Source organism: Brassica rapa, chromosome A02 (assembly GCF_000309985.2).
Source record: "Brassica rapa cultivar Chiifu-401-42 chromosome A02, CAAS_Brap_v3.01, whole genome shotgun sequence".
NCBI classification, from domain to species: Eukaryota; Viridiplantae; Streptophyta; class Magnoliopsida; order Brassicales; family Brassicaceae; genus Brassica; species Brassica rapa.
In genome coordinates, this window is record NC_024796.2 from 6810904 (window position 1) to 6830493 (window position 19590).

The 19590-nt window shown below is 33.0% G+C and overlaps 2 protein-coding genes and 1 pseudogene across 11 annotated transcripts; 2 read left to right on the plus strand and 1 right to left on the minus strand.

The window, feature by feature from the left end:
- The first annotated feature begins 39 nt into the window (after nucleotides 1–39).
- Nucleotides 40–4247, plus strand: LOC103851906 (splicing factor, suppressor of white-apricot homolog). 7 transcript variants are annotated; one of them, XM_033283732.1, is made up of 6 exons: nucleotides 359–432; nucleotides 883–1040; nucleotides 1173–1258; nucleotides 1494–2270; nucleotides 2384–3747; nucleotides 3844–4247. In XM_033283732.1, exons 4-6 carry the CDS (start codon nucleotides 1521–1523, stop codon nucleotides 3845–3847), a joined length of 2118 nt encoding a protein of 705 aa, XP_033139623.1. In that variant the 5' UTR covers nucleotides 359–432; nucleotides 883–1040; nucleotides 1173–1258; nucleotides 1494–1520; the 3' UTR covers nucleotides 3848–4247. The 7 variants fall into 7 exon arrangements, with proteins under 7 accessions (XP_009127031.1, XP_033139622.1, XP_009127032.1 ...); XM_009128783.3 differs by lacking the exon at nucleotides 1173–1258 and having other exon boundaries at nucleotides 40–432; XM_033283731.1 differs by having other exon boundaries at nucleotides 343–432; nucleotides 883–1376.
- A 6945-nt stretch (nucleotides 4248–11192) lies between these two features.
- On the plus strand, nucleotides 11193–16342 carry LOC117131904 (annotated as a pseudogene).
- On the minus strand, nucleotides 16136–19586 carry LOC103851907 (dihydrolipoyllysine-residue succinyltransferase component of 2-oxoglutarate dehydrogenase complex 1, mitochondrial). Of its 4 annotated transcripts, none has more exons than XM_009128789.3 (15): nucleotides 19409–19586; nucleotides 19147–19222; nucleotides 19009–19083; nucleotides 18792–18846; nucleotides 18684–18702; nucleotides 18529–18596; nucleotides 18225–18299; nucleotides 18063–18118; nucleotides 17901–17945; nucleotides 17564–17821; nucleotides 17353–17447; nucleotides 17164–17254; nucleotides 16966–17076; nucleotides 16671–16865; nucleotides 16136–16581 (listed from the first exon to the last, which is right to left on the minus strand). In XM_009128789.3, exons 2-15 carry the CDS (start codon nucleotides 19204–19206, stop codon nucleotides 16390–16392), a joined length of 1395 nt encoding a protein of 464 aa, XP_009127037.2. In that variant the 5' UTR covers nucleotides 19207–19222; nucleotides 19409–19586; the 3' UTR covers nucleotides 16136–16389. The 4 variants fall into 4 exon arrangements, with proteins under 4 accessions (XP_009127037.2, XP_009127036.2, XP_018512436.2 ...); XM_009128788.3 differs by having other exon boundaries at nucleotides 18529–18599; XM_018656920.2 differs by having other exon boundaries at nucleotides 18529–18599; nucleotides 19351–19410.
- Nucleotides 19587–19590: the final 4 nt, after the last annotated feature.

Consider the following 19590-nt stretch of genomic DNA (forward strand, 5'->3'; position numbering starts at 1 on the left):
GTTCTTTATAAGAATGCAGGCCGTTTTGAGTTTCCCTATTCATAAGCATGTACGTCGTTTTCTTCAAACAAACGTTTTCTTATTGAAGTCATCACGAATCTAATCCTCTTTGGGTCAATCAATAATAGTCCGCCCTAAGCTCTTGTCAAAATCATCAATCATCAATGGATCTGGAGATCGTTGGCCGTCACGCTCTCTTCTTCGACGATGATTCGATGGCAACCTTCGTCAACTCCCCGACGGCGCTCGTTGACTGGAACAGCCTTTTCATTGACCGCTACGATGTTCGCCACCTCCTCTCTTCTCTCCCTCCTCCGCGTCCCAAGCGCCGCCGTCCGGTTTCTGACGATCCTAACTTGGATGCTGATCTCGATCACGAGCGTTATCTTGATTTGCCGGCGGATTCTCAGTCTCCGTCGCACGACGAGAGCGGTAAGGATTGCGAACTTCGTAGGAATCTCTCCGTTTTATCTATAGTTGATTTAGTTCAGACTCTAGGTAGCTATGTTAGAGATGGTAAGCGTTGTAGAGGATGATAACGATTAGTATCAGCTGGATACTTGATTTTTTTTTTTGCCTTTTTGAAATTGGATTTTTGTTTGCCTGTGTATTGAATGATTGAGTGTGTTCTTAGTTCGATGATTGTGTAACTAAGTGTTAGGTTGCACATTGATGTTTGCTGGTTCTTCTGATTATTACAATCGAATTGCTGCACTTAGTTAAGTTGCAAAAATATAACATGAAACTAAGAGACTCTGTTTTAGGGAGTAAATTTTCTCCAATAGTAGTACTTTAGTTATCTTTGTATTCCCTTTTCTTTCTCTGTCCTGCAGTTGGTATGCAGAATTGATCATAATTGTTTTTTTCACTTTTGCTCCCCAGATGCCAATGATGGTTCAGCAAGTACAAATGCCGCTGGTTTTCGTGCTGTCCCCTATTCATACGGAAGCTCCAGTGATTTCAGTGACCAGAAAATTGCTGATACGGAATCTGGGTTTAACCCGCCTTTCCCCGTGCCTGATTATTTACTTCAACACCTGGTAAGTTACTGTTTTGGCAGATTGTTCCCTTTAGAAATATGCGTGCTTTGGTCACTTATTTGGTACTAAACTGATACGGCCATGTAAACATCTGAAAGGTGCATATGTTATTCTAAAATGTCTAAGTTTCAGATTCTCGGAGAAGAGATGGAGTTGTCTAAGGTTGTCATTCACAGTCACCTTTTTTCCTTTCGCTGCCATGACAAGGGGCAGTGCAGGTGGGATTAAGATGATAGAAATTCATGACTTACCAGTAACCTAAAAAATGAGTGCACATCAGATGATGCATCTCTATACAGTTCTGATATTTGCAATTTGTGGTTTCTTCATACTTAAGTGAGATTTCAATATGTATATACATGCGTGTTGTCAAAGGTTCATTCCTTCAAAACCAGGCATCATGAAATTTCACATTACTAACTGTTTTGCCTGTACATTTTTCTCTCATTTCAGCCCCCAACTGAGAAATTACATCAGATCATGGCAAGAACTTCGAGTTTTGTAAGCAAACATGGTGGGCAATCTGAAATTGTCTTGAGAGTCAAACAAGGAGGCAACCCAACATTTGGGTTCTTGATGCCAGACCATCACCTTCACCCTTACTTTAGGTTTCTTGTTGAACATCAAGAGCTCTTGACAGGAAAATCTGCCGTAGAAGATAAGAATATTGAAGGTGGGAAGGATGGTGGAGCTTTGTCCTTGCTTGGTTCAGTTTATGGGACTGTAGAAGACGATGATACTAATGAAGAGTCAGCAAGGGACTGTAAAACAAAGGGTTCTCCGGAAGGTGATGGAGCTGATTCCAGTGGACCTGAAGTGTCAAAAGAAGCTGCAAAGATTGCCACAGTGAGAGATGTAGCCTCTAAGCATTCTCTTCCGTCAAATGATCAAGCACCTTTTATAAAAGGAAACCCTTCTGTCAGCGCAGTTAACGTTGTTGAGAGGAAGCAGATCAATACAGAAGATAAAGTTTCAGAAAAACCTTTGGCTTCTGAAAAGTTGCAATCTTGTACAATGCTGGGACAACCCAAGCTTGAACTGCAAATTGTGGAGCCGCCAGTTGAGATGAAAAGAGCGATTGATAAGATAGTTGACTTCATTCAAAAGAATGGGAAAGAACTTGAGGCTACTCTTGCTGCCCAGGATGTTAAATACGGGATGTTTCCATTCTTACGTCCAGCTAGCTTATACCATGGATATTATCGGAAGGTTCTCCAAGAGGCTGAAGAGGTACACTTCTATTTCATGTTCATACTGCTGATTTTGTGTGTTTTCATGTGCGTGGAAACTTTTTGCGTATAACTTTCACTAATAATATACTCAACGGCTGATTTCTTTTGCAGTTAAGATCATGTAACAGAGGCGATTTTACCAAGAAGGAAGACATGAAGCAAGAGAAGATGGACAGTACTGTGAAAGATGGCAAACCTGCTTTAGGGAGTGGGAGTGTCTTACAGGATGATTCTGCAAAGAGGGAGAAACAAAAAATGGTAAGTGACAAACCAAAGATTGAGTTAAAAAAGGAACCATTCAAGCCCGTCGAACCGCAGATGAGGGTCAATGTAGATGTGAATACTGCTGCAGCTATTCTTGAAGCTGCCAGAAGAGGCGTAAGGAATCCCCAGTTAGGGATCCTATCAGGCAAACCCTTGGATGGGACTTCTCAGAGCCTCGGAAATGATGGAAGTAATACTTCTTCTAAGCATCCTGATTTGGCCAAATCTATGGGTCAATTGAATTCTGGCTCGGCAGCTGCTAGTGAAGCTGATTCTTCTGAAGCAGGCTTGTCGAAGGAGCAGAAGTTGAAGGCAGAAAGATTGAAGCGTGCAAAAATGTTTGTGGCCATGTTAAAGCCCGGTGCCCAGGCAGCGCAACAAGCTGAGCCATCGCGAAGCTTATCAGTCGAACCGTTTGTTTCTGGATCAGGTTCTAATGCTGCCAAAGAAGTAGAAGGTGGCTCATATCCATCTGAAGTCTCTGAGAAGAAACAAGCAGATGATGGTAACACTGAAAGACGATCAAAGAGAAATTACCGCTCCAGATCACAGAGAGATGAAGATGATGAAATTGGAGAAGAAGAAGACAATGAGGAGAGCAGCATGGAGGAAGTTACAGAAGATACCAAGACTGAGAAGAAGCATTCAAGTAGAAAACGGCATGATAGTCATAAGAATAAGAAACGACACTCATCCAAGGACACACATTCACGAGACAAGCACAACCATGAGAGCTCCTCGGATGATGAATATCACAGTCGTTCCCGTCATAGGCACAAACACAGCAAATCTTTAGACAGGCATGAGCTGTATGATTCTTCCGACACTGATCGTGAGCACCGATACAGATCTAGTAAGCATAACAAAGATGCTGATTATTCTAAGGACAAGCGTAGCTATCGTCACAAATCCAGGAGGCATCATGATAAGCATATTGATTCATCTGATGATGAGCATCGCAGACACCACCGTCACAGATCCAGTAGACGCAAGCACGAGGATTCTTCAGACGGTGAGCATGGTCATCGACAGAAGTCTAGCAAACGTATAAAGAAAGATGAAAAAAGAGTGGAAGAGGAGAGTGTTTCAAAGTCAGACCAGTCTGATCGTAAAGCTTCTCCTGAAGATAACATCATGCACCCACAAAGCGAACCAACTCAGGTTTCAGATGAGCTAAGAGCCAAAATACGAGCCATGTTAGCTGATACCTTGTAAGTTCGCTGACCATCATATAAAGACATTTTGTTGGTATCTACTAGTATCAGGATAGGGTCTGATCAGTTATTCGGGTTTGGACTGGTTCTCAGGTGAAATGGTCGATGAGCGTCTAGAAGCATAAAGGTCATAGAAGCGATGCCTTTGAGTAAAGGCCAGTCTCTTGAGATGCTTGGACGTAGGGATGAAATTAAGAGTCAGTTTCTCACTTTTGTTGACGTTAGAAAGAAACTCTGCAAGAAAGTCTTTTAAAAAATTTGTGATTGTTGTCAATGTGATAGTGCATTCGTTACTTGAAGCTTACCCTTATTGGATGAACCTTACTTGGCCCCTATTCTCTATTGAAAAGGCAAAATATTAGGAAAAGCCTCCTTTTTTTTGGGTTCGAATCTCTCTTTTAAATTTCATTGGTTGGTGCTTTGCTGAAGGTATCCTTTCAATTGTAAACGCTTATATTTTCTGCTTTTTGTATTTATCAGCCGAAAATACCAATGTCTACTCTTTGCATAGTTCTCAACTTCTCATGACTCATGAGTGCTAAGGAATCTTTGAATTAAGGGTTAGCCTTCAAGTTGATTAAAAAGTAAAAAGATGTCTACAAATATCTTCGGTGTTTTTTTTTCTTTGGTGAAGCAGTATCGAGGTAAATTTAGAAAGAAATAGTTTATAAAACTGTCATTATACATCAAAGTATATATATATATTCCAACACAAAAGAATGTTCAAACTCGTGGCGCTAATTAGAGTTGAGATTTGGTAGGAAATAATACTACATTTTCCATTATTAAAGAAGTTTGTTCTCATATTTTCCAATGATTAATATGTATAGAGGGCTGTATACATTTTTCAAAATAAAATAATACGGCTGTAAACAGATGACACTCCCAACATAGTTCACTTCTGCTAAAATGTTACAAATAGTCGTGCATATATATACTGTTACATATAATTTGTCGCTTTCTCAAGTACATGATGCTAACTATACCCATTCGTTTGATAGCTAACGTAAATTAATTTTGTTTGGTTTTGATAGAAATGCAATAATCGTTTGTTTAGAACATAACCAAACTCTTTACAGGGCTTACAGCGCCTTTATAACGTGAAATTGTGAAGTTTCAGTTAACGTTAGTGTTAGATATTAGTAATACTTTGACCTTTTTTCACGTTTCCAAAAACATTGCAACGGAAAAAGCATGCACCAAACTAATCAATAGAAGTTGAGATTAACAGAATAGTAAGAGAACACAAACAAACGAATGTGTATTCAAGAACAAGAAACCTTTGCTAATAACGCTATTTATAACATAGCGTGATTTTACTTTTCACCTTCACGTTTTCAAAAAGCCTTTTATTTTTCTTCACGCTCCCAGTCACATGTATGAAGCTGCGTTACTTTGTTATAGCCGTCCATTCCCCACAAAGACAACAAAAAGTTGCAATGATTAATAATGATCTCTTAGCTAGAATTCGAATATTTAATTCTTGGATATAAATTTAAATAAAATGGTCTGAATCCAACTGTATTCCTTAAGCAAAGTAGAGATGCGAATCAGCTCCCGCAATACCTTCTTTCTTTTTTCATTATAATCTTCTTGCATAGCATAACCCCAGCTTGCATTCTAATTAAAGAAATTTCACATAATGAAGCGGCACATAACCCGCTTTTGTGGATATATGTGAGAATGTTTTTATGTATATTTGAAAATGAAAATCACTATGAGACTTTTGAACTTTGTTTTTCAGTTTCGCTTTTGTTATTAGTTCTTTTAGAAAAATTGAGACATGGATTAACTAACAAAATTTAATTTCCCACAACAATAGACTAAACTCTCACCACGCTAATCCCCGCAATTAGCTTGAGATCCCGCCACGTGACGCATGCTCTAATTTTAACTTATTGTTTTCGTTTTGTTTTCGCCTTATTATTGGTGGATCAAAGTTACGGCGCCGTCCACTCTGGCGTCATGCCGTCAAAGCTGTCATCATCCAATCTCTTCCAGCCACGTGTTAAAATTCACACAATAAGCATCCCCTTTCACCCAATTGGCTCTGCCACACAAAATGTTTGAGAAACAACCACAAAAAGTAAGAGCTCCACCAATTTTTTTTATAATGTACATTAGTGATAAGAAAAGTTAATAGAGGATTTATATCAACAGGGTATTTTCTTAAGATATCAAATAACCAGATGAACAAATAAGACTAGTGACTTTATAATTATTAATTAATGGGATTTACATATAGGATTTTATGCATAAAGAGATATCAACATGTATAAAATGCCAGGCACATATATTTAGATATGGTATATCAAACAACCAGAGCATGATTTTTTCTTATTTATTAAATACAGCATCACGGAAGAGGTTATCTAAATATCTGCCATGAATAGTATTTTAATGAAATGAATATTGTTTTTAATGAAAGAGATCATCAATATATATCATGAATCTGCAATAAAGAGTATACTAATGAAAGGAATATTGTTTAAATCCTTACTAATAAAAGGGACCTTTTGAGGCTCCATAGAGCGTCCACATCAGCAAAAAAAACTTCTCCCGAAAGATGACACGTGGCATAAAATATAGTTTTACATTTTAATATTACTAATTTTCGAAAATTATAAATAATATGTAAACATACATCATAAAAAAAATGGAAAAACTACATTAAACATATGTAAGATTATCATTTTTCGCTTGAAAAAAAGACGGCTTATCTCCATAATGTAACATTACCATTTTATAAAAAACAAAAAACATTATACATAATTTGGAAAATAATAAATATATGTAAACATACAACATAAAAAATGGAAATACTACATTAAACATATGTACGATTACCATTTTACATTTTTATTTAAAAAAAATAATATGTAAACATACAACATAAAAAATGGAAAAACTACATTAAACATATGTAAGATTATCATTTTTCACTAAAAAAAAGACGATTTATCTCCATAATGTAACATTACTATTTTGTAAAAAAAATATTATACATAATTTTGAAATAATAAATAATATGTAAACATACAACATAAAAAATGAAAATACTACATTAAACATATGTAGGATTACCATTTTACACTAGAAAAATAGAAAAAACGGCTTATCTCCATAATGTAACATTACCATTTTTTAAAAAAATAAAAAAACATAAATATAATTATTTGACTATTTGTCCAAGTTCTTCTATTAAATATTACCGTTTTACATTAAAAATAGAAAAATACATAAAGACTTAAAATATAAAATATAGATATTAACTAAATATAAATTATAAGAAAGAGAAATACTCAATATATAGAAAAATAAATAATAATTAAATATTATAAATATATTAATATACGAATTATATATACAATAATAAGTAAATGCACAATTTAAAAAAAAATGGAAAGAGTACATTAAATATTAAACATCTATCTTAAAATGTAAAATATAGATATTAAGTAAATAGAAAGTATAAGAAAGAAAAAATACACAACTTAAAAACAATGGAAAAATTATATTAAGATTTAAACATCTATCTTAAAATGTAAAATATAGATATTACGCAAATAGAAATTATAAGAAAAGAAAATACACAATTTGAAAAAATGGAAAATTACATTAGTATTTAAACATCTATCTTAAAATGTAAATCTATCCAAAATTATAAAATTATTAGTAAATAGAAAGTATAAGAAATAGAAATACACAATATAAAGAAAAATAAATATTAAGTAAATATATAATATAAGTAAATCCCCAATTTAAAAAATGGAACATTAAATTAAGATTTCAAAATATATCTTAAAATTTAAAATATATATTACGTAAATAGAAAGTATAACAAATGAAAATATACAATTTAAAAAAAATGGAAAACATACATTAAGATTTACACATCTATCTTAAAATGTAAAATAGAGACATTAAGTAAATAACAAGTACAAGAAATGGAAATACATATACAGGAAAATAAACAATAAGTAAATAATGTAAATATATAATATATGAATTATATATATAATAATAAGTAAATACACAATTTTTAATAAAAGGGACCTTTTGAGGCTCCATAGAGCGTCCACATCAGCAAAAAAAACTTCTCCTGAAAGATGACACGTGGCATAAAATATAGTTTTACATTTTAATATTACTAATTTTCGAAAATTATAAATAATATGTAAACATACAGCATAAAAAAAATGGAAAAAATACATTAAACATATGTAAGATTATCATTTTTCGCTTGAAAAAAAGACGACTTATCTCCATAATGTAACATTACCGTTTTATAAAAAACAAAAAACATTATACATAATTTGGAAAATAATAAATATATGTAAACATACAACATAAAAAATGGAAATACTACATTAAACATATGTACGATTACCATTTTACATTTTTATTTTAAAAAAATAATATGTAAACATACAACATAAAAAATGGAAAAACTACATTAAACATATGTAAGATTATCATTTTTCACTAAAAAAAAAGACGACTTATCTCCATAATGTAACATTACTATTTTGTAAAAAAAATATTATACATAATTTTGAAAATAATAAATAATATGTAAACATACAACATAAAAAATGAAAATACTACATTAAACATATGTAGGATTACCATTTTACACTAGAAAAATAGAAAAAACGGCTTATCTCCATAATGTAACATTACCATTTTTTAAAAAAATAAAAAAAACATAAATATAACTATTTGACTATTTGTCCAAGTTCTTCTATTAAATATTACCGTTTTACATTAAAAATAGAAAAAATACATAAAGACTTAAAATATAAAATATAGATATTAACTAAATATAAATTATAAGAAAGAGAAATACTCAATATGTAGAAAAATAAATAATAATTAAATATTATAAATATATTAATATACGAATTATATATACAATAATAAGTAAATGCACAATTTAAAAAAAATGGAAAGAGTACATTAAATATTAAACATCTATCTTAAAATGTAAAATATAGATATTAAGTAAATAGAAAGTATAAGAAAGAAAAAATACACAACTTAAAAACAATGGAAAAAGTATATTAAGATTTAAACATCTATCTTAAAATGTAAAATATAGATATTACGCAAATAGAAAGTATAAGAAAAGAAAATACACAATTTGAAAAAATGGAAAATTACATTAGTATTTAAACATCTATCTTAAAATGTAAATCTATCCAAAATTATAAAATTATTAGTAAATAGAAAGTATAAGAAATAGAAATACACAATATAAAGAAAAATAAATATTAAGTAAATATATAATATAAGTAAATCCCCAATTTAAAAAATGGAACATTAAATTAAGATTTCAAAATATATCTTAAAATTTAAAATATATATTACGTAAATAGAAAGTATAACAAATGAAAATATACAATTTAAAAAAAATGGAAAACATACATTAAGATTTACACATCTATCTTAAAATGTAAAATAGAGACATTAAGTAAATAACAAGTACAAGAAATGGAAATACATATACAGGAAAATAAACAATAAGTAAATAATGTAAATATATAATATATGAATTATATATATAATAATAAGTAAATACACAATTTTTTTTAAAAAAAGGAAAAAGTTCATGAAGCATTAAACATCTATCTTAAAATGTAAAATATATAATATAAGTAAATACACAATTTAAAAAAATGGAAAACGTACATTAAGATTTAAATATCTATTTTAAAATATAAAATATAGATATTATGTAAATAAAAAATATAAGAAATGGAAATAAACATTTTAAAAAATAGAAAAAGTACATTAAGATTTATACATCTATCTTAAAATGTACATCTATCTTCAAATGGTAGTAAACTACATAAAAATGGAAATACCACATTAAACAAAAAAAAATAAAAATGTATAGTTTTACATCAGGAAAGTTCCTGTAAAACTCATTATTCCATTAACATCAACCTCACACTATCAAGGAAAACTTCAAAGCACTCGAGCAAAAAAATAGTTCCACCATCAACTCTTGCCGTCCCAAAAACCTTTAATGACCTTGAAGGAGATTTTTTATAACAACGAACTTTTTGTTAGGTGGATTCATTGTTGGGAAACCCGCAACTTCCAAAAGCCAAACTTATTCATGGTAATTGAATTGCTTTTCATAGACTCAAAGGTATTTTTACAAATTTAAATTAATCTAATCCATAATTTTATTGTTAATATTCATACTAACTCTTTCATGATCAAACCATTACTGTTAATAATCATTCAAGCGTTTATTCTGAAACACTTCCTTTCTCGCCAAATCAGGTATTGGTTCATGTTGGTTTAGTATTGTTTTTGAATTATTAACCGGTTTAGGATGGTCCTATTGTAAATATAATTTAAGTTGGTTTAGCATATATTATGCTTAAAATAACTTAAATTAAATAATAGTAATATTATGCTTAAAATACAATTTTAGAGAGTTTTCAAATATAGTTTACAAAACATTATAGGTGATGAATTTAATTTATTAAATTTGTTTATTACTTAAAACTAAATTTTTTTTAAAACATACTGAGTTATAGATATCAATGATGGATTGGTGAGTATAACATGAAGACAAAAATATAAATATTTGATTTCAAGATAAAAAAATCAGCTTTTATTCAGTTACTCAATATATAATATCTTAAATTATTTATAAAAAAATATACATAATATATATATATATATATATATATATATATTAATCTTCCAAACTTAAACTATTATATTATATATGAATAATGCTTTTAAATAAAAATAATTTCCGATTTAAAAATAAAATAAAAACAACAAATTGTATTTTCAAATAATGGATGTAATTTACATTATACTATCATTTAATAAGTATTAGATACATTTTGATATATCATTATTTTCTATTTCCAGAAAACAATAAATTGTTAAACTTCAATATCATCTAGGTTAAGTATACGAACAACACAAATTCAAACATCACAAAAAATATTTACATAAACATTATAATACAATGATTTAATCAGAAAATACAATTCAAAAAAACTATATTCAAAAGAATAGTTATATACTTAATATTTAAAAATCAAAGATATTTTTGCTAAAATTGTACTTACCTGGCTAAGGAGATCGACCATCTTTTTACGGATTGATCGATTGTTGAGCATGTGGTCGATCCGAAAATATTCTGCAGTTTGATTAAATATCTAAAACATTTATTCCAACACTCAACAGATAGTTTTGCTAAATATGATAACTAGATAGCCAACAAAATTCTAAAAAATATTTAAATAGTAAAAAATATGTTAATTTAATGTGTTAAAATTTAAAAATAAATTTTAATTATGACATGCATCTTAACATTTATATAAACATATATCATAACCTAAATATAAATAATTTAACAACTTAAATTAAAAATAAAATAAAAATCCCGGGCGTAGCCCGGGTTAATCCCTAGTTTACTTAAAAGATTAGTTCCTAGAAATAAAAAGTATTGTCTATTAAGCAAATAAATGTCGCAAATCACTTGACATTAGAGTATATACAACAATGCCGATATCCAAAATAAGGCTATTGTTATCCTTTTGTTATTTTTCACAATACCATATATATACCAAACTAATCAATCATAATTTCTTATCACAACTTTACAACATCAAAAGTGTATTTAATGGTATACATGGTGGGTAACCGACTGAAAATTCAAAATTGATGGGCAATTATCCATTTCATTTTTTGTACCTTTGTGCTTGAATTATGTGCCACTCTACCAACCAAAAACAGTTAAACATTTCTTAACGACTTGTCTTTGACGTGAAAATAAACAACTAATGAGACTCTTACCAACGTAATTGTAATGCGATTTGGATCTTTGTTATATAACGTCTGCTAATAACATTCAAGAACATGATTAAGTCGTGATGGTTCCTTAATGGAATAACTTAACCAATGATCAAGTCATATTTTATTCCCTTTTTTAACGACTGGCATCTTTGAATTCGAAGTTAAACGGCTGTATCAGATCTATAAGATAACAATAATTAATCTAAAATTAAAAGTGAAAGATAAGGTAAAGTTTTGGTGCTTAATAATTGGAGGAGAGACGAATAAAAGTTTTAAAGAAAGTTGTCATCTCTGTTCAGATTTTGAATTAAGACACACCATAACCTCATGCCAAAGTCATTTACATCACACATATAAGACTTGTGTTGTGTCATGTATGTATATATATAAACAACAATCACATCATAACTCTTTGCTTAAACAATTCAAAACCTCTCTCTCTCTCTCTACAAGTTTACTTTCTCTATCTATCTCCTCTGTTTTTTTTTCTTGCTCTGCTCCAATGGAGGAACAAAACTGGATAAGAGGACCAATCATAGGTCAGGGCTCAACGGCCACTGTCTCACTAGCAATCACAAACTCCGGCGAGTTCTACGCCGTCAAATCCGCTGAGTTTTCTTCGTCGGCGTTTTTGCAGAGAGAAGAATCGATTCTCTCGAGTCTGAGCTCTCCTTACGTGGTCAAGTACATTGGCTCTAACACAACGACGGAGAACGACAAACAGATGTACAATCTCCTGATGGAGTACGTTCCCGGCGGGAGTATTCACGATTTGATCAAAAACTCCGGCGGGAAGTTGCCGGAGCCGGCGATCAGATCCTACACGCGTCAGATATTGAAAGGTTTGATGTATCTTCACGGTGCAGGGATTATTCATTGCGATTTGAAGAGTCAGAATGTTATGATCGGAGGAGAAACTGCGAAGATCGCCGATTTGGGATGCGCTAAAATGGCGGGAAACGGGAGTTTGGAGTTTTCCGGTACACCGGCGTTTATGTCGCCGGAGGTGGCGCGTGGTGGAGAGCAGAGTTTTCCGGCGGATGTGTGGGCTTTGGGGTGTACGGTGATAGAGATGGCTACAGGGCTAAGTCCTTGGCCGGAGCTAAACGACGTCGTCGCTGCGGTTTACAAGATTGGGTTCACCGGTGAGTCGCCGGAGATTCCGGAGTGTTTGTCGGAGAAAGGTAAAGACTTTTTGAGGAATTGTCTTAGAAGAGATCCGAAAGAGAGATGGGTAGTTGAAGAGTTGCTTAAACACCCGTTTCTAGAGGAAAAGGACCAAACTCAATCTCTGTCTCTGTCTTGTCTGAATACTTCTTCTCCTAGTACTGTGTTGGATCAATGTTTTTGGGATTCATGCGAAACCTCGAGAAGTCGATTAGTCCAAGAGGAACACGTAGACACATTTGCACCGACTGATCGGATCAAGAAACTGGTCGGAGATGATAATTCCGGCGAACCGGAGTGGATTACGGCGGAGGATGGTTGGACTGAAGTTAGAGGCAACGGTGAGATGGAGAAACGTAATGAAGACGATGTGAGTTGCGTCGAAGCAACGTCATTGGAGGAAGCCGAAGTGGGAGGGTATGAGAATTGGATCTTGGATCAAGAGGACAGCTTGTTCTTGGAATATTCTTCCACTGAGATCAACATTTTTTATTTTTACCTTTGTAACCTCTTTGAAGAGGATAATATAATTCTTTGTTATAATCATCTTGAAGATGGTTTTGTACATGTTCTTGATATAATCGTAATAATAATCATTTCTTTAGCCACGTTACAATTCTACAAGTTCTAGTTTATGTATCACAGTCGATACCGTTTTGACAATTACACCAAAAACAATAGTGGCAATTTTATAGACATTATCCAACTATCCAAGGTTTGACGATAATTATTGTTGACAATAATCGGTGATTATGTAACACTTATGACTTGTCATCCTTGCTTATTGATTATTTGTTGCATTATTTGGTTCCCATATATTGAGCTCTCCTAGTCTCCTTACATGGTCAAGTAGATTCTATTTAAATCAGTGTCAGCTAGATGATCATTTCACTCTACAAAAATAACAATTTATATTTAGAAATTAACAATTTGTAAGCTCTCACTACTTGAACTGAATGTTTATAGAAATTATAATAATGATCATTTACTTGTAAACTTTAGATAGTTAAACTTTTTGAAAGGTGGTAACTGGTAATATAGGAGAAAGTCTAGTTACAAAAAAAAAAGAATATATATATATATATATAAGTCGTGGTCGGTTGATATGCGTTTCTGGTAAGGAAGTTAAGTACGGAAACCACTCTACATAATGAGATTGACTTTATACAAAGTCCACTTATTATTTTATCTTCACTTATTTTTAGTTTGATCTAACATCTATTATTCTAATACTCTTCTGTGCTTACCAAAACCACAAAGGAGTTTCATTCAAATGTGAAAGCATGAGACTTTGCTTGGGATCTATAACCAAAATTGGCGTTTACTTTCTGCACACTAAGCAAAAGGTGGTATTACTTGACCAAGTTCATTCACGTTTGACTTATATCTCAATTACCGAAGTCGTCAGTCGTCACAAGTTAGCTATTTCTTATATACATTCGAGAAAAGTAGTTTGTTGTTTTGTAACTTGTGTTTTAGTTAAAATAGTATATATAATTCTTAAACCAAAATTTCCAATTATAAAACTTCCAACTCAAACTTGTTAATCTGATTTAAAATCATTTTTTCTTAAAATGTTGATATTTATACCAAGTTGTGATGCCCGATGATTCCCAATTGAAAAGGAGTAACCCTATGGATATATGCTATGAATCGATTCCTCTCAAATGTATAATTATTTAGTTATTTTAACCATTTATAATAATATCACATTTTAGATAAATTAGAGAATCTGCTAAATGGATTATTCCATAGCTACACTAACCCTGAAAACATTAATATAATGTTTTTTTTCGACATCACATTAATAGAATGTTAAAATCTCAGATAACTCACATATCATAAAAAGATCTATACTTATATATGTAAGTATATTTTGAAAATTCAAGATATATTCGACATAAAACATTAGACAATTTCCTCAAATATCAATTTTTAAGTTTTGTCACCAAAATAGCTATAAAAATGAACCAACATAGCCTTTTTATTTTTATTTTTTAATATTTTTTTTTATTTTTTTTAATTTGAAACCACACTCCAAAACTTTTCAGGTACTTTGGAGACTTATCAGATTTCGGGTAAAATCCATACTTAAATAAAGACCTGCAGATCCAAAAAAATACTCAATAGTTACTTTGTCCTGGGCTCAAACCCGAACCAATATCAATGCGTTGTTAGTATATATATATTTTTAGTTAGATTTTAATTAAAAAAAAATCTGTGCTTTAAACACGGGTCAAAATCTTGTTTATCCTTTAATAAAATTTTCTTTTAATTATTTTATTATTTGAAAACTATTTTTATGAAAATAAACTAAAAGCGGTTATTGCTTTTAGTCCACCAAGCCAAGAGAGAGACTGCATCCCTTGCCTTCGCTAGCTCTTTTGGTTTCCTTTTCTCTAAAACGTTTTGCTATCTTGATTTTCAAATCAAAAGATATAACGGGGAAGTAATCGCACATTTTAAGCCTATCTTATTCAAACACCGTACAAAAAATAAACTATCTAAAGAAAGTCGGTCAAGTGTTCCACTTAATGTCCAAAAGGTTGATGGTGAATCGGTCATTAAAGGATGACTCTACGTCGATGTCAAAATGACCTCATGCATGATAAAAGTCAAATACATCTTTTATATAAATGGGAGAAAAAGTCAAAATTTATCAAACTTTTTAGTGATAAAAGGGTTTGGTGACAACCATTAATTAACAACACGTGCATATATTGCTATAATTCCACCAACTGATCAACTTATATCGCTTCTGCCTTTTGTGCAATATAGATTTACAATTGCCAACAAATTCAACGAAGACATCCCTTAATTTTCTCAAGTTCACTAAGAAAAGACTAACACAAGACGGCAATATTTGTTTCTTTCTAGAATAATTTAAGAGCCTTTGTAAATGACATATAATTTAAAAGGTTGAGGTTAGAAAAGGTGGAAGTGGTGTCGTTGGCACACACTGACTACACCATAGACCATCTTTCAAAATATAGTTTTGCTCATCTTTCATGCATTCCAGTTGGATTGCATGAGTGGGATGTGTAGAGAGACCTTAAACCCTTGTACATTTCAACAATTCAAATCATTTTTTTTTTTGCATAATGTTGAAATCCGGAGCGTGGACCCGTCAGATAATAAGCAGTCTGACTTTCATAAATTTGTAGCATAAGGAACCTTCAACCTCTAAAGCATCGATCCAAGAACGTTAAGCCGTTATCTCAGGTGTCACCTATCAGATCCTTAAGCGAAGACAAGAATTCACGTCTCTTAACTCTATTTCTAATTTATTAAACACAAACGATGCTGGTACCTCGAGCCATCAGCAAAGAAAAAGACTGGTATATCCACAGAATCTCATCATAAATAATTTACGGAAATGAAAATGTTTTACCCAATAGAAACCAGTGGCATTATTAAAAAAAATGTAACATTTCGTTTAAACTGTATATATGAATAAAAAACTGAATACACCGATGCTTCACCTGCCCGGTAAAATCTCTTGGAACTATTACGAAACTCCCAAAAAAAAAAAAAAAGTTTTTTTCTTCAAAGTATCTTTCACATTGCATGGTTACCTGAAAGGAAACTGGTAGAAAAAGACAAAGAGACTTGTCATCTCTTCTGGTCTCGGATCTTTATTCATATGTCGAGAAGAAGCCTCTGGGGATCTTCCACAACATCCTTAATACGGCGCAAGAAATACACAGCCTCTCTCCCATCAATAAGCCTATGATCATAGGTCAGCGCCACGTACATCATTGGCCTCGGTACCACGCTTCCTCCCACAACCATTGGACGTTGAACGATTGAATGCATTCCAAGAATAGCAGACTACAAATGAAAGATTTGTTTTGCGTTAGTAAGGGGACAAAACCAGTTTCCTTTGTTCAGGTTTTAGTATCGTGAGGATTGAACCGAACCTGAGGAGGGTTGATGATAGGAGTGCTTATGAGACTTCCATAGACACCACCATTTGATACTGTGAATGATCCTCCAGCCATCTCGTCGATTGATATGGTTCCTTCATTAGCCTTCTTAGCAAGAGAGTTTATCGTTTTCTCTATGTCCGCAAAGTTCATCTGGTCAGCACCTCTGATGACTGGAACCACAAGACCCTGAACACAGAAAAAAGATCAATTACTACCTTACCTAAACCCTAAGATGGTTTTACCATGCAATGTTTGGATCTTTACGAAGAAAATTGCAGAAACAAACCTTAGAGGTACCAACAGCAATACTGATATCTACGTAGTCTCTGTAAATGATGTCATCTCCGTCGATAACGGCATTTACTACTGGTTGGGCCTGGAGGGCACTAACAGCAGCCTGAAGTAAAGGGTTAAAGAAGATTACTATAACCGTAAAGTTCTGATATGATGATTAGTTAAGGAAATCTTTTAATTTCAATCGTACTTTAATGAAACCAGACATAAGCCCCAACTTCACTCCGTGCTTTTCAAAAAAAGCATCCTTGTATTGAGATCGGAGCTTCATCAGATTTGTCCTAAGTGAGAAAGGAAAACCATGTTGATGAACTAACAGTTGGGTAATAATTGAATATTGATAAGAGACATCATCATGAGTTTTTTAGCGGTAACTCACATATCAACTTCATTGAACGTTGTTAGCAACGCAAAAGTGTTTTGAGAGTCTTTCAACCTAGTCGCCACACGTTTGCGGAGTCTTGTCATAGGAACCTGCAATGTTGTAAAGATGCCATATAATCAAATCATGCTAACGGAAATAGCTTTCCCTCACAGGGAAAAGGATCAGACATCATAAAAGTAAAGACTAAATGACACAGTTTACATACCCGTCTTTCCCTATCCTTGGGAGGAAGCTGCGGTTCTTTAGCTGACTGTTTAGTCGGCGGTGGAGGTGATGGTGCCTTGGGCTTCTCCGCAACTTTAGTACTTTCAACTTTGGGAGCCTCGGTAGGAGGAGAAGGCTTGGCAGCAGGCTTCTCTGCTACCTTTTCTGAGGGTGCAACATGAGACACAGCATCTGCGGACGTTGAAATAATAGCTACCTTGTTTCCAGGTTCTACAGTGTCTCCTTCCTTGACAAGAAACTGCATAAAATAAATAATTAGTTAGGTATATGAACGCCGGAGGAGAACCCCAGAAACAATAAATGAAACAAAAATTTACCTCTTGGATCACACCGCTTGCTGGGCTAGCAATATCTATTGTCACCTATACAACATAAATGAATCAAACACAATGATTATAAGAACTACACCAGAAACCTGAAAGAACATCTGCTGGGGGAAAAGAAACATGGAGATAATAAGGCAAGTAATTGATTGATACCTTGTCAGTTTCAATTTGCGCAATAGCCTCGTCAGCCTCTACTCTGTCACCAGGTTCTGCAAGAACAACAAAAGAAGTACCGTTTAATAAAAATATTAGATACATACTCTACATGCACCGGAATGAAAAAAACAATGATGAAAAATGCGAAGAAAAGCATACTCTTGAGAAAGTTGGCCAAGGTTCCATCGGTGATGGATTCACCCATGTGAGGCACAACAGCTTCAACGACATCTCCTTCAATAACATATACAAAAAAAAAGTGTGTCAAAAAGGCATAGAGATAGAAGCAACCATAACAACAGAGAGCAAAAAACCCAATTTGAGACTACGTTTAGTAAATGAAACTAGTATTTGATGGTGCAGTTATAAAGGGTCACTTGGCTAAAGCTACTGTGAGTTCCAAAACATGGGAAACAAAACGTAACTACAAGTAACAGAATATCTGGAGCTAGAGCAACCATACCGCTATCAGATGAGTAAGGCCTGACCCATTTCTGCAGGGTTGTGCCTTGGAAGCTGCTGAAAACAGTTCTACTACACACACATGAATATTAAATTTTGTAAGGTAGAAAGTACAAGAAATGTATGGTTGAACAAAACAAAACAGAGGATGCTAACCTCGAGCACTCTGAACACCCTGCAAATAAGAGAAGAATCCGTTAAATAAAAGGGCCTCAAGAACTAGGAAAAGAATCATAACAACAACAAAGGTTCAGTAATAAAAACCTGGACAAGAACGATGATGGAAGCTACGAGCATCGGTTCCACGAGGCACCAGAGTCTGTGTAATTCAAAACTTAGCTTGGTCATTGAAGAAACACAAAGGATCACAAATCTACAACTGATTAAGTTCACATGTAAAAGAGATACTCAAGTGATATATCCCCAAAATACAAACATAATCTGAATACCAAATAACAAAGAGAATCAAGAAGGAACGTACCTGCGTTGCTGAAAGAGAATGAAAGCTTTGTGTTGACGCTGCAACACGAGAAGATTGCAGTGATTTCCCCAATCCCTGAAATAGAGAGAGATCAATCAATATCACAGAACATATGAAACGAATCTAAGGAAGACTCACCGAAGCAGAAGAGCCTCCTCCTCGAGTGGAAGCTCTCCTTATCACAGCACGCAACATCATCGCTCCCGCCGAATCTCTGTTATTGTTTTTTTTCAAAATCAAATCAAATCAAATCGGTGAGATTCAACACTCTAATCATAACGCCAAATCCATTTTGTCGAACTTTTTTCAAACAAACAAAAAAGCTCAGATTCGTAATCTAACCGTTGAAGATTTTCACACAAATCAACAGTAGAGAGAGAGAGAGAGATCGAATGATTACCAACTTTTAACGCGGAATGAGAAAGCTAGGGTTCGTTCCCACAAACTCAACGAGGGAGAGGACTCGTGTGACTTTTCTGAGCTTTGAGCAATTCTCCAGATGAATATGGCAACTTCACAGGATTCTTCCACGTGTCATTTTCCCTTTTCTGATTAAAATGAATATATGCACATTAAATGAAT

Excerpts from the sequence above, each read along its gene's own strand:
- LOC103851907 (XM_009128788.3), bottom strand. The coding sequence starts at position 19,206 with ATGATGTTGCGTGCTGTGATAAGGAGAGCTTCCACTCGAGGAGGAGGC. Across the intron at positions 17,822-17,900 it reads CAAGCGGTGTGATCCAAGAG|TTTCTTGTCAAGGAAGGAGA; the intron begins GTAAATTTTTGT and ends TATTTTATGCAG. Across the intron at positions 16,866-16,965 it reads TTGCTGTTGGTACCTCTAAG|GGTCTTGTGGTTCCAGTCAT; the intron begins GTTTGTTTCTGC and ends TTCTGTGTTCAG.
- LOC103851906 (XM_009128783.3), top strand. The coding sequence starts at position 165 with ATGGATCTGGAGATCGTTGGCCGTCACGCTCTCTTCTTCGACGATGAT. Across the intron at positions 1,041-1,493 it reads ATTATTTACTTCAACACCTG|CCCCCAACTGAGAAATTACA; the intron begins GTAAGTTACTGT and ends CTCTCATTTCAG. Across the intron at positions 2,271-2,383 it reads TTCTCCAAGAGGCTGAAGAG|TTAAGATCATGTAACAGAGG; the intron begins GTACACTTCTAT and ends TTTCTTTTGCAG.